The sequence below is a fragment of the Myzus persicae genome, unplaced genomic scaffold (assembly GCF_001856785.1).
Source record: "Myzus persicae strain clone G006 unplaced genomic scaffold, MPER_G0061.0, whole genome shotgun sequence".
NCBI lineage: Eukaryota > Metazoa > Arthropoda > Insecta > Hemiptera > Aphididae > Myzus > Myzus persicae.
The window spans coordinates 181,931-201,199 of NW_019102965.1; the positions used below are offsets into that span (position 1 = coordinate 181,931).

At 29.5% G+C, this 19,269-nt stretch overlaps 1 protein-coding gene across 1 annotated transcript in view; it reads right to left on the bottom strand.

Moving 5' to 3' along the window:
- LOC111033500 (semaphorin-1A) overlaps positions 1-19,269 on the bottom strand; it is a 150,782-nt gene that overhangs the window by 17,099 nt on the left and 114,414 nt on the right. Inside the window, exons 5-9 of the mRNA XM_022314254.1 lie at positions 9,878-9,985; positions 9,720-9,807; positions 8,941-9,045; positions 8,655-8,743; positions 1,710-1,851 (exon numbers count right to left, since the gene is read on the bottom strand). Of these exons, the coding sequence (XP_022169946.1) occupies positions 1,710-1,851; positions 8,655-8,743; positions 8,941-9,045; positions 9,720-9,807; positions 9,878-9,985 (532 nt within the window). The remainder of the gene's footprint in view (positions 1-1,709; positions 1,852-8,654; positions 8,744-8,940; positions 9,046-9,719; positions 9,808-9,877; positions 9,986-19,269) is intronic.

Consider the following 19,269-nt stretch of genomic DNA (forward strand, 5'->3'; position numbering starts at 1 on the left):
TTTTCCGCGGGTGGAAACCCCATATCTCTTTCTCTGTTTCTGCCTCCCTAAGTATTTTATTCGTTTCATATAATGGCAGCGGTGGACTTTTTTTTCCCCCTCGGTAGTTTGAGGAAAATGAAAAATAATAATTAGTTTAGGGAAAAAAAAATAGACCGTTTTCCTTTCTCGAGGTTTTTATATTTATTTATTTTATTTTATTTTTTATTATTTTTTGGAATGGTGTAGCAACGAACAAGAACACGATGTTCAAAAAGTTATTCTATGAAAACTTCAGTTTCAGTTCAATTACTTATTCGTCTGTTTTACTTTTCCGCTGGGCACACAAAACGTGACTTTTTATTCATAATAAAATCACCTCAAACGATTATTTCCTTTCATGTCCTCGGGGAGGTACGATAATATCAAATATAACCGCTTTGTTTCTACTTTTATTTCTAATCAATTTTGTTCACGAGATAAAATTTCTTTTAAAGCTATGATGGTTAAAACACTACGATTGTATCTGTGAGTAAATTACCAAAATATTTTCCACCATCGCACATACAAATATAAACAATAACTAATATGAAATAAGTTTATTTAAATAGGTACCTAACCGACACTCGACAAATAAAATGACAGTGTTATAATCTATATCCCCAATATTTATCAGTATATTTTAGATAATCAACTAGGTAACTGGAAAGTAATTTGTTAAGACAAATTTTAAATAAATCAGAAAAAACAATTGCAATAAAATGTGAGTAAGGCATTTGACATTTTGAATATAACATGGTTTATTTAAGCCTTGAATGAGTAAATACCTATAATTATGGTTATTTTACGTATATATGTACATTTTTTTATTTTAAAATTGTGGTATCCACCTTACTCAATATGGCCATACAATGAAACCATATTCGTACAGCATACCAATGAGATCAATTATAGCGAATGGATAATGAATAATCATGTTAGTTTCAGTCATATTTTATTTTATATTATTATAATATACATATATGTTATTACGTCATAATTTAACAAAAGTTATTGATCTCGAATCGAAAATCCATAAGATGCATTCGGCATGAACTGTATAGAAATATACTAAGAACTGGACATTATATTTATGATATATACATCATATTAATTTAAAGTTATTAATTAAACGTTTCATAAACCGAATTATCTTTCGACTTATTATAAAGAAACGGTAGAGCTTATGTACATAGGATAAACGCGGTTATGAGAGTTTTGATTAATGTTTACCTCTGAACGATCTGCACTTTAGTATTACCGCGGAGATAAGGTATTACGTTTGATATTATGTACCTATAGGTACCGGCCATAATTCGGATGCTTTCATTTGTATTCGTTATTAGCGGATAAAAATGTATTTTGCACTTTCTTCTCTTTTGGCTTGCCTTATTAAATAACTGTGGAATTTATGACTAGAGATATTTTCGAACAGTTTTTAATAAAATATTAATTCTATAACGTATTTCATCTACTCTTTGTATTTCCTCACTTGTCGTAGTGAATCCAATATAATACAGTATATATATAATATATTTAGAAGCTATTTGTCTCATCATATGTACATGGTTTTAATAAGTATCAGATAAAAACAAAAAAACAAAAACAAAAACTGGACAAAAGACGTCTGCAGTAACTCAATTATAGACAAAGCGAATAGTTTCTCATACGGCTCTGCTGGAGATACTCACGTATTTCGTTGAAGTAAAATGGGAATTCGCCAGGCACGGAGCAATTGAGACGAGACTTCAGATACGATGTCCACCGGTTTTTGAGCTGTTGCGGTCCACCGCGATCGTTTTTGCACACCCTCGCCACCCGAGAGAATACGTTCTGGAAAATAATTGTAGATAAATAATATTGTACTCGATAATAACACTGTATATACATCCAGTCGATGCGAATCGTCGTCAACAACTCATTTCGCACCTAAGACGGCAATAAAATTGGATTATTTTAGGAGGTAAAAAACTAAACACGTATGACAAAAAAAAAGCAATGATTTATTACGTCTGTTATACACTTTATTACGCGGTCGAATTAATGAGCGGCAATCCCCGGAGACTGTCTCTGTGCTCCCTCGTCGGCAGCCATTTTGTCATTAAAAAGGTAAAAAAAAAAATGGAAGTGGACATGATTAAAAAAAAAAAGGAGAAAGATAGGTACGCACATAAATGTAGAAGAAAAGGTGGTTTGAAAAAAAAAAGTAATATGTTAAAACAAATAACTACAATAATACGTTTACATCGGTATAAAGACGAGAATATAAAACGGATGTGTAAAAAAATAAAAAATAAATGCAAATATTATATGATTATCAATATACGGCCAAATGAAAGTCAAGATAGTTAAAAAAAAAAAAAATTAAAAAAAAAAAAAATAAAACTGCCCAACTCCACTCATGGACATTAGGCGCATGAACAGAATATACCAAGTTTTAGATAAACTATACACAATCAGTATATAATGTACATATTTTATGCACACTTTGTTTTATTTAATATTATGATAAATGCGATTACACCACCACTTTCTTTAACAAACCATATCGTCATAATTTCTAAACTCACACTCACAAACACACACACACACACACACACACACACACACACACACACACACACACATATATATATATATATATATGACACAATAATATTTAATATTAACTACGAAATATAATACACACTTAAGACCGAAATGTAATTCACAGAATTTACATTTTAAAGCCATTAGTCTTGCGTGAGACCGCACACAATTTTCAGAAAGTGATCATGATGCACTCGGGGGTCTAAAACCCTAATTCTTTTTTATGACACAATAATATTATGCACATTGTACGTATATTATGTGTATATGATATCTGTACGGTCAGATTATTAGGTGTACGTTTTCGAATACCTACTGAACAACGCCAACGGTGCTAATATATTTTTGATATGCAGTGGAATAATATTTTGTTTGTGAGCTGGTCATTCAATATTTTGGTACGTCATATAACGATAACATTTATATATTATTTAATTTAATTGAACGCGAAAAGATATCAAACAAACGAATTTTGCAAACGCGACGTGAGATTGTTGCGTGACACGATTTTCCTCCGACCGCAACATATATGACGTACAACCATTATTTAAATTGAGAAACTGCGCAATTACACTAATAATTATAATATCAGGTCAAATTCATCATCAGGTATAATGCATCGGATATTTTCCATACCACTCGAGCACCACACAAATAACTATACGCAACAATTAACACATTTCGAATAAGATAAACATGACACAAAACGTAATACATAATAAGCCCACTACAAAACTACCCAAATTATGTATGTTGTACGTTTATATGTTGTCAGGTCATATATGAATGCGTTTAAATACTACGATGATTGTTTATTTAAATACAATTATCATATTATAATATATATAGGTAGCGTATAAAATCAATAAAACAAGAATCAGCCGAAAGAAAATAAATACATAAATATATACATTTGAATAAAACCGTCGAAAAGTTTAATGAGGTATATATATAGGTATTTTAAAGGATTTTGACGATAAGTAAACCACTATAAACTTGATTTATAGCTTAGAATATTGCATAAAATACAATTTTATATAAAGGTTATAAATTGGTAATGGATGCCGATACTCAAATTGATTTCGAAGTGTCAAATTATTTTCGTTATTTATTTTAGATATTGGCGCAGAGGCCATGCATTGAATTCAGAAACATAATTATTATTTATGTTTTATTTTTTATAAATTCTTTAAAACTGCGTCGAAGAACTTGTTTTTGCGCTCAATATCCAATCTATCAAATTCACATGTTTAAAATTGTTTAGCATTTCTAATACTAAACAAATAATTACACAAATCTCAAACACAATGACTAAAACTATAATGTTCATCAACCATCATATGATTAATGTGATGATAATATATTACGGACTAATATTCAAGTATCTATAAGTTAGCTAACAGTTTTTTTTTTAAATTCAGAATATATTTACAAAAAGGTTACAAATGATTACAAAAGTTATGATTTGAAATTAAAAACCAGATATGTTAACTATTATTATCCGTCTAATTGTTTCTAACCGGGTAACAATTTGGAAAAAAACTAAGTATTAAGTCATAAATCATTTTTTTTTTGGCTTTAAAATACGTAAATTTTTACAAGAAATGCAATTAATTGATTTTGCAATGATAAACTATTTAGGGTACTGGTGAAATGATAAACTCATTATCCACTAGCAGTAATCAAGGACTCAATTTGTAAAAACAATCTTGAAATATAAAAAAAAAAAACAATCCGATAACAATAGATTTTAAGGAAACGTCTCATTAATTATTATTTATTATAGATTATGGTTGAATAAAATATTAAAATAAAAATGAAACAAAAAATAAAATAATGATTTTTTCTTTTTTGAAAATATACATATTGCATAATGTATACTAATGTATACTTTATTTAATTTTCAAATTAAAATACTATCTTATTTTTTTTTTAAACCGACTTTTAGAAGCTTTTCAATTATAATAGTGTTGTTTTTTTTTTAAATTTTAAAATCTTAAAATTAATATGCAATGAATCTAAAAAAATTATGACAGCACGCATAAAACAAGTAAACTCACTTAGTCGAATGGACCAACATAATAGGTTAAGTGTAGTATCTCTTCGTTCATTTATTTTATAAATATAATAATCTAAACTATCTCATCCAAACGTTCCTCTTAAATTATTTGAAACGATTATCACTAGTATCATCCATGAAGGACGTGTTACTTTAAAGTTTAAAGCACCCGATAAACAAGATTTGGCATTTATATGCCATAAATGCCATAAATGCTTCTAAAATATTATGTCAGAAACTTTGTTTTCAATTCAGTTTTTTTTTCTGAACAAATAGTAGCAATTAGAAAAGTTACAATAATTTCCAAGTGGATGAAACAATAATAGGTATGTAATGCATTTTTCACCAGCTACGCATTATAATATGTACCTATACATACAGCCATACAATAACTATGATAAATGGAGTGTTTTTTTGTTTCAACGGAACAACAGTACCTAGAATATATTATTATGGTTCAAGTACACGACAAGGAAAAAAAGACTTTTTAATATTTTAGTTCCACGTACGTTGTTACCGCGTGTAAGGCAATGGCTTTTAAACTCAATCCCAATAAGAAACATGACTTATAGATGTGTGCTGAATATTTCACCGGAACCAAACTCTATCAACATTTTTGTATTCGTTCGCCGTTCATGCGAACAAGCTATCCTGTTTATCGTCGACATACGAATCGTTATTAGAAACTAATAGCTATACAAAATATATATTGAAACAATATTTTATACCTACTCAGCATCATAACTCATTTAGCAGTCTCCCGTGTATATTCGAGAAATTTTATAGAGTGGGTACACTTGAAAAAATCGAATCTAAAACAATACCATAATACGTCATAAGCCTCTGCACCAGGAAAAACGAACGCACTTAGATTTATTAGATATTATTATGTTATAACCACGAATAAATATTTAGATTTAGATCATAGGCGCCCATGCATGCGTACTGCGTACAGGTTTAAACCACTGAACTTTTGTTTGATTTCGTATTTTGTGTAGCCGTATAATATAATTTGATACACAAATTATAATTACTGAACGAAACCGCAGCACAGGTACTTAACAAAGGAACAAAATAGTTGCCTTTTGACTAACGACTACAAACGATTTGCCCATATATATACGTGCGAGTTTCTCACATATCACGTAAAATGCCCACATACACGGCCCCTAGACATACCGCCGCCACCCTGGTGGCAGCCAGCGGTCTGAGAAAATTTAATTTTATTACAGGTTAGGGTTGTTCGCAGCAGGTGAAGGAGCCTGACGTATATTCGCGGTGTGCCTACGATACACGAGCAGAAAGAATCACAAACGTTTAGGAAAATCCATACGCCGACCCGCTCCGCGGTAATGATAAACGTAAATTCAAATATTTTTTTTAAGGAGAAAACAAATTTATTCGACCGAGAAAAAACTCGTTAGACTTCAAAAGAAACGGTGCTTTATACGCATTGTTTATGAACTGAATACGTACATGGGAACGGAAGAACGTTTGTAGTCGTGGGGTGGAAGTTGTTCAACGTCAACATCGTTTCAATGTATATAGGTATATATATATATGTTATATAATATAGACATATATTGTAAGGGTAGGAGGTAGTATTATATAATTATGATATGCATTTATTTGAATTGGAATTTGCGAAAGCGCATCGATAAAAATAATTGTTTATCGCAAGCGCATGTTAATAACATAATTTTTTTTTTTTATATATATAAAATGTCATCTCCGCTGCCTGTGAAGTTTATGAGAATGAAGAAAAAAAAATATGTATTTCATAAAATATTGTTAAAATAGCGCAACTCCTACAGATTCGAGAAAAGCGCACACTCATCCTCACACTTTTAAATCATCATTCATATCATAAAGCTGAAGTGTTATGTCAGGTACAATAGTTATACGTTTCTTTGGACCGGTATATACCTTACCACTGGTATTGGTAGATTGCACGCAACGACGCGAGACGTGTCTGTAAACCGAATTTGCTGGACCGGTAAAAATTGACTTGGCCCGATCAGGGTTTTAGATCTTTAAGAATGTGTCCCATCAACAAAATTCAATTTGAAATAATATATTATACTCACAATATATATTCCTTGATAACGTCACTATGTTTGTCCTGAGACGGAACTTTGGGGCAATCAGCTTCTTTTTTTAAGGTGTACCTTAGTATTATATTGTATACAAAATATGTTAATAAAATATTTGTATATATAGGCCTAATAACTAACACACACAAATAATTATAGTGTGTTTGAATTCATCTATTCTAGAGGGAAATATAAATACTCCAAATTTTGAAAAATTTATACTGTTGATTTGATTCTTTTAAATGAGCGCTGAAATAATTTCTTTTTATTAATTTAATAACTGATAAAAATAAATGAGGCGAATTAAATTCAACTGTAATTAAATAAATATGTTTATAAATATTCTTTGAATATAATATGTAATAATGGTTACATAGATTAAGCCTACTGCAGTGATAGGACTCATATACAATTGGTTATGGAACTCTGGGAAAACAGACTAACCTAAATGCAAGTAAGTATTTTATTATGTTCATACATTTTACTATACTTGAATATAAACAACGTATTAAGGAAATTATATTTTTGTACTTTTTATACGAACGTGAATAGGTTTTTAAAGTATTCAATCATCTTGATGTTTACGATTTTCCCTCACTTAATTTCTTTTAATACACTATTTAAGTCTTAAGCATGCATGTATTTCAATACATCGGGTTTGCTTACGACCTTTTTGCTGTTGTTGTTTTTTTTTTTTTTTATGCAGATCTATCATCGTCGTTTTTGAATTTAAAATGACAACTCACCCTAGTACTATGCAACCACCAATGACGGCATACTCAAAACAGTGACCCAAAATCGCGTGGAACGTACATAAACTTTTTTATTTCATTTCCCCCCATATTTTGGAACGACTATTAAAAATATCAATAATATGACGTTTAAAAGTGTTATTATATCGACATAAATCATTGGGCGAACAGGTATGATAATATATTATATTGTTGTGGACAAATCCAATGAGCAACACCAATACCAGTTTAAATCATTATTTTTTTATGCACAAAATTATTGCTTCTATCACGTCATGATATGAAATTGCATTTATCTACATCGCAAAATGACGCAAATCGTAGGCAGATGATAAAAACGAGCACCGAAACCGTCGATTTCCGTGTAGGCGTATATAAGTGATTTGTGTGACTGATGTACGTACACCACACATAGGGTTGCACCGTGCCCGTGGATTCCTGGTAAATTGGTAGATGCATATATTATGTAGCCTCCAGACGACCGATTCATCGAGTTACCACTCAGCCCCTGCCCGGGATTTATGGGAAAACCGTGTTTGCGTATAACGCCCGGGACAAAAACATGGTCGTATCACTGTTTGAAGACGTTTAAACTGAATTTCCATCCCAATTTTCCGGAACTTCGAACAAACCCCTGCGGCGGTGTTCATAACTGCTATTCCGTTTAAGAACGGCAAGAGTGCAACTACACGCCGAACTTAATATGATTCCCCGCGATTATTACACTTTAGAAACACGCCCAACGACCGCGTGTAGCTAGTATAGGTACCTAGGCCATAAATGATAATTACACGCGTACTCTGAGTGCGCGGAACTTATTTCCTTCTCGGTTATTATTCTTTTTTTTTTACGGTTTTGTTTTCCATAAACCCGATACGTCTGAAGACGTATGTATTATTGTATATATTCTTCGGTAATCGAAATAGGCAACATAATATAAAGTCGGCGCAAACATCTGGCACGCTTGTTTGCCGTAATTCGTCATGAAAATCGAACGGAGTAAAAAAAAAAACACCATTTCGTGGGTCAGCAGTAGCAGGTACGTCGCTGCAGCAGGTTCGATGCATTTAGACTAATGTATGGAAAAGGAGAGAAGGACATGACGACGACGGCGGCGAAGGGGCAAATAGTATAATAACTCACTTTTCCGCAGTTTATATATTCGACAGCCGTTTCTCTGAAGAAGAAGTAGACGAAATCGCCGTGGGCAAAGGAATGCACGAAATGCGGAGCTGAAAAAAAAAGACAATTTGTCAGTGTCGTACGAAATTAAGATACTGTCCTTGTTCGTTCGACACGTGAACACTATGGCTAATACACACACACACACACACACACACACACACATACATACACATGGTTTTTATACATATAATACAAGAGGAAAAATGTTTATTGTATGTATATTAGTGTGAAATATCGGTCTTACCGTTCAGGCTCAATGAGTCATACTGTTCGGTCTGTAACTGTTCTTTGTAAATAATCGGGTCCATGCTGGAAAAATCTGCTACTGTGGCGGAGAACAAATTTCCATCTGAGAAAAAATAAAATAAAAATCGGCATATTAGTTAGGAATATTAGTTATGATTTTTTTCTGCATAGACACTGAAAATCAATTAAAATAATAAACTCCAAAAATGGAACGTCATAAAAAATTAATAACGGCGGTGTCTTGAAGTAGTTGAAAACGGTCACTTTATTGTCTATATTTTATCGGTCATTAAGTCGAAGTTCAACCAGGAACTTTGGGGTGTGAATTATTAATTTTAAATACTAAATACTTAAATATTTCTTTTAATCTCTTTCGTTCCAATATTATATTGTTCTTGCATTGTTATCCACTGTATTTGTACTCTTATTACATTTCGTATTCAGAGAAACACATTTAATCAAAAAATACAATTTCACAGTGACATTTACTAAAACATAATAACACATTTTTTCGCTCATCTGTTAATGTAGTTGTACTGACAATAATGGCACGACCGCATGAGTAAGTATATTAATTGAAACTCCAATATGATTGTGTTATGTCATTTAAAATAAAACCGTTCAATACCAAAAAAAGTATTAAATTATTATTATTTTTTATCGAATGTTACGTATGTGCAATAAAAATAATATATATTATTTATAACGATACATAGATTGAATTCTAAAAGAACTAAAACTAATTTTTTTTTAATATCCAGTCGTTTTAGTGCTTACCAACATATGCGTAAGTACTATTGTGTTTCGGGTCATACGGACACACTGCTTGGCCGGGACTCTCTTTGTCCAATTTATATTTGCCGGGCTAAAATAAATGATAACGGTTTTAATTACCTTATCATTATTAATTGTGTACCAAAAGTACACGTTCTTACCTCGATAATGTATTCCCGGCAAAGAGGTTTGTACGAATTTGTACCGCAAACAAGGAGACGGCTGGCAGACATTTTCGCCAACACTCTGATATAATTCTGACAGTTATCCTAAAATCATACGATTCATAAGAACATTTTTCCAGTAAATTTAAAATGAAAGATTAACTATCCAAACAAATATATTATAAAACAAGATTGTGATTTTAGTTAGGTAGTTATATCATATTATTATACGATATGCATATTTTTACGTACATGACGTTAATTCTTTAGTAGATTTCAAGTGTTTTTCGTAAAAAATATTTAATCTTAAGCACTAAATTAGGTACTAAATTTAACATTATTTAGTTAAACAGTGTATAAATTAGCATAAAATATTTTACAAGACACTACATATTATATTTTATTATTATCAACCGATAATTATGAGGTGATAAACTGAGTACTATAAACACATTTTATAAAGCTAGCTATTTAGTATAGAATTAAATAGTGATTCTTATAATTTTTATGTATATTTTAATAATTTTTTTAATTTGTATATTATATTAATATTTTTATTGTTCCTAATTGGAGATATAATTATTGTAAACGTATAATATATCATTTTGTATCATGATTTCGTAAACTGTGCATACCAAATATTTCTATAATAAGTTCGATTACAGCGAATCGCATATTTTATAGATTATTACACCCGGCAGAATGTAATACTGTAATAGCGTTTAGTATAAATAAAACCATTTTTGTATTCTCATTTTTGACGATAAGTCAACTGCATAGATGTCGTAAATCGTATAATGATTCATCAGTAGTTCTGCGATCTGTCGTTTGCAGGAGAACTTCTTCATACAATTTTCTTATATAATCGCATCTAACCTTCATCTTCAGTTTTTTCCCATCCTCCACCACTATAAACCAACCCTTCTTTCTTTTTTTTTTTTTGAGGAATAGAGTGGCAGATTTTCTGGTCACGTCTGGTTTTCTAGGGGAAGGTGATTGATGGTGTTATGTGCAGCTGAAATTTATTGATGACGTTTCGGCTATTTTCTGACAGCGGGACCCTAGTTTTACGAACATTTAACCCAAAACTTTCTATCTCATGTAATTTGTCCTCACCTTCCTCGCTATCTTAGACAATAGACCACACAAAAATGTCAGTTTTAATTTTTTAGTAATTAATAACAATATCAAAAGAAACGCGAAAGGCAAACGCAATACTTCGACCAGGCGTCAGGCAACAATATTACTTTACGTAAAATAAAGTAATTTAACATAATTATATACCGTAAACCATGAGGGATTGTATTTCGGCGTGTTTGATGAATTTGCAAAGTTTCCATTGAACAAAATCGTGCCATAATTACATTAATTAATAATATTCAGTTTTAATTGCAGTTACGTACATAGAGCAGTATTGATTGATTGCAGCACAATCATTGGTATGTCAGAAACTAAATAAAAAATGTCGGTCTATTTGAGATTTAGAAAACTGTATTCTTTTAGAACACTAAACAAGCCAGCACTGAAAAAGCCGAGTATATGCAAATTATTCAGTCGTATTATACGGATACGTCTCAGTATATTTAGTTCAAATTCGGTCAAATATTTGATAATTTTAGCTCGTGCGACCCAAAAGTCGATGAAACGAATTGTAATTTCTCGTCGTTAGACGCTATACATGTATATATATCACATGTATATTTCTGAGATGTTGTCTGAATATCAACTGATGTGCTCTGAACTATAAACAGTAAGTGTAATAATATACTAGAGATCGGAACGAACAATACAACACTTATTAGTGCGTACATACAAAGCCATTTATCCACTCAAGTTTTAAAATTCAAAGAGCTTTCGAGAATGCCCTACTACAAATACGTATCCCTCTCTGTATGTATACGAACAAGGACTATTTTAACAAGAAGTCAATACGTACATATAATATATTTACATAGATGAAATCCATTACCGTATTGTAATATGCACGTAGATCTTGGCATCGATTCGTCACAACTTGTAATATTATATAAACGACGTTCGGTTTGAAATTGAACCTAATATAGTTAGTCATCTCAGTGCGCACCATAGTCGATAAGATCGGCGATGCGATGGTAATTTGACAAACGTCGACGGCATAAATAATACGATAAAAATATTATGATGTGTATACATGGTGAAATGCAAGACGAACATGTTATATTATTGCGATTGCGCGCATTCGAAGACGACACCGCAAAAAGTACTACGCTGTATCGTCGTATATTACAGGAAATGAAAACCATCTTAAAAAAAAGTAATATTCTCGTAATGAGAGAATAAAAGTATTTAATTCCTTTGGTGCGGCTCGTAAGAAAGTAAATTAATGAAAACGGACCAAGCAGAGGGAGAAAAATCGTTAACGCCAAAGTCGGAGATACAATTAAATTGATAAGCGTGGCGGCGGGGTAGTGTGGCTGGAAAGTTATGTATATATACGGAGACGACCGCGGCATAGGATGGCAATACAAACTTTTGCTCTTTTATCGAATTTTGTACGAAACTGATATAATAAGTTGGTATTATTATTGATATGCTTCGACCGTATAAAACATGATGTATCGTTATACCTACTGGCTTGGTATGTGAAGCATTTTGTCTATAATATTGGCCCCTTCGTTTTTGATTTAACAAAACGATTTTCATTAAATAAAACTGCAACAGTCGGCATGGGTTCAGTTTAATATATTACTTTTACCGAAAGCAATATTTGTGTTACAAATAATACGACGTGTGTGTGTGTGTGTGTGTGTGTGTGTAATGCGGTATATTGAATGTAAGATTTCAATAACTTTAGAAATTCGATATCCAAAACATAAATTTTTCTTACAAGAATGGAACTATATTAAGTAATATAATATATAGGTCACAAATTATCTAACCTGTATTTCAATTACATTTAATGCTAATTGTTTGATCAAACACTTTTTTTAAATTTTATTTTAAGAGATTTTATCAACGAATATAGTTTATCTTAATTCTGAAACGATCAAGTAGTAAAAGACACAACAAATAACTATATAGGTAAGGGTTACACATTTATTCACAGTGGTCGCACATCTACAAACAAGTAGACGGGGAATGGATTACTGACTTGTCCATTATGCAACCACAAGTACTACAACATATATACTTTTGAAAACTTCAAGTAACTTGGTTTAATATAAACTAATCTAGGTTGATTATATCTACCAATAGGCAATTTAATTTATTTTATTTTTTGTATTTGTATTTAAGGAGAAATTATAATAAAAACACAATATTTAATAAAAAAACATAGTTTATATAAAGTGTTATAAATTTGATCGTTTCTTTTCACGAGAATAATAATGTCTACAGATATAAAGTATTAATTAAAATTTTTTTTTCTGCATAATTTAATAATATAGTAATATATTATATAATCATACATAATATGTGTGTGTGTGTGTGTGTGTGTGTGTGTGTGTGTGTGTGTGTGTGTGTGAGTACTGGTACTTTACGCAAGTATTTGGAAATGATGAACTAAAAATGTAGGTAGAATTTTTTTAATTAAAACTGAAGGGTTGTCATAAACTAGTTTAAACGTTACGTTGAGCTGGTGGCAATTTAAGCGTTAAAAATCACTCTTTGGAGTAAAAATGAACGTGAAATAGGTAAAAAAAATACATAGCGCACACTTTAATTAATTAATACAATGTGAACACATGAAAAAAACAATATGAAATTTACTAGAAAAATTAAATATATAATCATTATAAGTAGCCAATTTCATTTAATTAGTCATGAATTATAATATTATGCACCCATTGTGTCTTTATAGTAATACAAGATGATTATAGTATGAATATGGTGAAACAATAGTATAACAACTAAATTTCTTAAAATTAATATTAATAGAATAAATAGACGGTTACTTGAGAGCTAAGTTACAGATAGAGAGTATATATTTGGTTGATTAATGAAGTTGAATAGTATGAAAGAAAAATGTAATGTAAGAACCAAACATATAAAATATGTTATGGTGTAATTTTTAAAACAGTTCTCCCATGCAAGTAGTTGTATATTCACCAACATTATTATTCTTCTTTCATACTTTTCAGATTTAATGAACTTACTTTTCCTAATTTTGTTATTTTCAAATAAGTTTTAAATAGGTATATATTTGAACATGATACGCAAAATTAAGCTTGGAATTGTACAGGTAAAATATAACCATTACTAATAATAATGCAATAATAGATGTACATAAATTAATATTAATTGTTTAGTCCCTAGGTTCACACAGTTTATAGATAATGGTTTAGGTACATTATAAAATATAAGATCTGAAGTAGGTTAAATTAGGTTCCATTTTATCTCACTATTTTGTAACATCTATATGTCTGTAAGATCATTTCGTAAAACGAGTACGGGCACCCTTTATGGATTTTATGATTATTATTATTATTACTATTATTATTTGGCTTTTTGTATGCATAGTCATAAATGCTCAGAATGGCAAAAAAATAAATGATGAGAGAACGTGCATGAAACAAATCTCAAAATGACTCCCTCGAGGCACCTTGTTCCTTGTCGTTACGATACGGTTGTATTTTTTTTATATATATATACGTGTTTGTGGGAAATAGAGTGTAGAAAATTAAAAACAGATTTTTCGGGAAAAAAAATAAATGCGATTAACGGAGATATTAATTACTTTGATATAGGCTATAATTATAATATATTCGTGATTGAATATTCGGAATACATTTATAAGGCAATTTTTTTAATCGAAATTCATAGACAAAAAAAAAAACAAAAATGAAGTCATTCTAACTTTTTGGTAACCAAGATATACTTCAATTCAATGACATTCAGTAACGGACGTTGGATTCGATAATTTTGTTTAAAATATTATTAACTTTAAGTATAAGTAACAAAAATATTAACGAATCCCCCCAAAAAAATTATTAAAATCAAACTAACTATGAACATTTTTTTTTTTATTATTTTAAATGAAAATTTAAAAAACAATTTATTATTATTTAAATTTTATTCTTAGTGGCGCAATTGATGTTAACTTTTTAAGAATACATTTTTTGTACTGGCACAATATATGTATATTATATAGGTAGTGTCCCGAATTCGGAGAAATTGACGAACACCTTAAAATTTAACAAAATATGAAGAAATTTTTTCTTTTTTTTCCAGATAATTGGCTTTAAAAGTGCTGAGATTTTTCAAAATTGATTTCCTTAAAGAACTAAACATATATTATTTGCTACGAGAAACCACCTTCAGAGTTGATTTGATGACCAGATCATTATTTTCACTAGGAAAAGTGTCTACGGACACAAAGATTAAAAAAACACATCATTGTAAAAATCAATACGTTCATCGGAGCGATGAATTAGCGGTGATTAGGAGGAAAAAAATAGGAGTAAAAAAAAAACCACGTTATGTAAAGGAAACATAATTGAGGTTCACAACAATTAACTAAATAATATGATGCAGGAATATCCAGTATTACATCAATCTTTACACTTGTACAATGCATTTTAGACTTACCGATATTATAAACAACCTGTACAATCTATAATATTACAAGGCTTATAAAAAAAAACATCAAGACTTGGTGACAAAACTAATGTATTGTATGTATTATTATTAAATAATATGTATGAAGTGCTAATATTTAGTGAAACCATAGATTGGCTGATATACAAATAAAGTCGTTTATTCGGTTAGGATAGGCAAGTAGCTAAAGTCGGTGCAACGAACAAAAAAAAATGTGATGCTATTATAACAATCAAGATTAAAATTTTTGCTGTTGGTTGTTAGTAATTTATCAAGTGCATCGTATTCTTCTGCTCTAGCGAATGGAAAGGAAAAAATGATTAAAGGACAGAAAGAGCAAATAGTGTAGTAGAAAAAGAAAATAATCCCTTCATTCTTTGTACACGAAGGGAATATAGGACTTTTTTCCTTATCGGCTTTTTTCCCCTTCACACTTTTCTTTAGTAACAGTAAAGTCTACCGTCGGATAAGACGATAAACAATATTATCAGAAAACCAAATGCAAATAACCCTCGTTATGTGTCGAGGGTTTTCAGACCTACTAAAGACAATTTTCTTCTGAAATGAAAATGTTTAGTCTCGGTTTTGGTTTATTGTTTCCATCATTTCACATTATTATTATTTATTTTCTTTTTTTTTTTTATAATTATGTAGGTAGTAAAATACAATTTACAAATCAAATCGCCATACATTTTTTGATATTTGTTGATAGGTACATGGACTCGGTTTTTTTATTTTAAAGCAAATACTATTTTCAATATTTAATAAAATATTATGTAAACATTTTTTTTCTTATTAAATTCTATGATTTTCCAATGAAAATAAAACGGCTACATAAATATATATATATATTATACTTTTCAAAGTACAAAAAAGTAATATAAATTAAAAACGGATAGTCTATCATGTTTTCAAATCAATATCACAGTACTAAGTATATAATTTTCAAATAAATGGAAATTCGTTTGATTTAAAAATAAAATTAGCACATTTTATAATAATTATAGTGTACACAAAAACAAATAATCATAATGGAATTTATTCGAAAAAAATACGATGTAAATAATCGTATCAAACTATACCACGAATATGTAAGAGATAAACATGTACTACAAAAAAATTTAAACCGTACACATTATAAAAAAAATTTCATGAATTCAAATAATTTTATACCTACTTAATACTAGTTATTTTATAATTTTCACGAATCATAAAGTACGTACCTATCACGTGGTAATTTATAACATGGAGTCATAAACTGAATTTATAAAAAAGGTTAAAAATATTTACTTAAATGGTTATTTTATTATTTTTTTATGAAACTAAACACTTTAAAACTCACAATAACCGCATAAATCAGTACAATTATTGTAATATATTATGTTTAATGAACACAGAAAAAGTCTCGAAATAATAATGTCAATCATAATACTTGTAATTTTTACCGCGGGGAAATGTTCGAATAAAATGTCACAGAATTAATTCCATTTGACTAGAATGTCTTTTTGGAATGCGAATATCGTACACAAGATATTATAAGTGAATAACGTTGCAGGGCAAACAATTTATCATCAAAATTGAAGGCTATTAGATTTTATAATGAATTAAATTATAAATGAAACTCGGACAATTCTAGACTGTCAGGGTTAACAAAATTAATTTGGAACCATGTTAACGAGCTAGAATAACCGGCTAGTTTCAATATGCACTATACGTACATATATTAATTATTAATAACCTCCATATTCATTAATAATAACCAAATATCGACCAAACTAACAAAGTACATTTTTTATTTTAAATTTATATTATTTACCTAATTTTTAAATAAAAAAAAGAACCCCTGTAAAATATTTTAACAAAACAAATTTAAATAATATTTATTTGTATTTATTATGAAGTTGTGAAATTGTTCCTAATAATATTACATTCATAAATTAAAATATTCATAATCTTATAATAGTTCATAAAATTATTATATTTAACGTGGAATGTTTCAAAATACGTTCAAAATATTAAAATATCAATGCAGCCATGCATTAAAATAATATATATACATTATGTGCATCATATTTGCCTATACAAGACGCCGTGTTACTATTTCAGTTATCAGAACATCAATTATTTTCTTATATACTTCCATTGTTAAGCATATTACAGCTTATAAAATATAAACCTTGATATACAAGAAAAATCTTCATATCATTAAGTTAGTTACACTAAATAAAAATTATATAAACCTTATAGAATCTTGTATTTTTTTTTTAACAAACAAAAACAATATGATTTCAATTTTACAGGGTTTCATCATTACTTGTATGGAAAATGTATAAAGACTAAAAAGACTGTGATCATTATATTTAATTCTAGGTACCGACCTATTTATATTTATATTATGGTTACCTATAAAAATATGAATTAACAATATCAAAAAAATAAAAAATTATATCATGTAAAATAAAATTTTTATGGAATAAACAGAGCCTCGAGGTACTAATTTTTTATTTTATATTTCAATTTTGTATAAAGTAGTATTTACGTTATTATATCTCATATTTTACACTATACTGAATATTCATAAAAAAAATCCATCGTGTAAAATACTGATGAATTATGGACCAATTAATTTTAAAACATCAAATACAATATTTTTCTTTTACAAAATAAATTATAATCTAATATTATTATACAAATAACAATTATTTAAAACATTAGCTGTTTCTGTTTCCAATAGTTTCATCGTATAAAACGCATAATTGTACGTTTACAATAAATACAGCTATCGTTGAAAATCAAATTTAATTTAGTATTAGAAAAACTATTTTCAACCAAAATATATTTACATAACTATATTATAAATATATATTTATATATTAAAGTTGTAGAAAATATCAGTCCAAGTCACAGGTAATGATCGTGTTCGAGACACTCGTGATAGATGACTATCTCATTCACGCTCCATACTAATCCTACCTGCCCCGACGAAAGCTCAATATCACGTCTTATTAAACTTTAAAAGTATCTAACGCCCTCGCCTTAAAAATGATCATTGAAGTACAGCAGAGCCCAGACAGGGGGGCGTAGTTTGAGTATGTTGATTGATCGACAGTGCCCGGAGATGACACCATATTCAGTGCCACAGGGCGTGTTTAATGATAACAAAGCTAGGAAGCAAAGAAATGCGAATGGGGGTGGTTGAAAAAAAACTGTGACCAAGTCTAGATGAATCGTTGAACAGTTTTTGACATGTTCCCCGTCGTCATACCGAGAACCTTAGATGTTCCACTATTACGTACTCGATGAATAACGCAAAGAATGCAAGACAAGAATCGAAATGCAGAAAGTTTTAAATGTCAACTCAGAGGAGAAATGTATCATAAAATAAATGATAATAAAAATATAAATAAGTTGGGCAGTCATAAAATACATCTATAAAACATGAAGTAAGAAATATTTATATTGAATATTTTTATTTGTAAAAGATACATTTAAAATGAATTACTGCAAATATATTAATTTCAATCATACAATTACCTATTGCAGGATTAAATAAACACATTTTTTTTTTGCAATTAATGTAAAACATATTGAATAAACTCACATAAGGGTAAATATAAGAACACACCTTCGTGCGAAATACAATAATATATTATTATATAGTTAAAAAGCATATTATTCTTCGAACAACATATTATATAAAAGATATACCAATAGAATTTCTGGCACCTTAATAATACATGTACAAGTTATAAAAGGGGAAACAAAGTCAGTTAATTAACTAAAACAAGTTTACCTATACACATTATAGCAAAGCA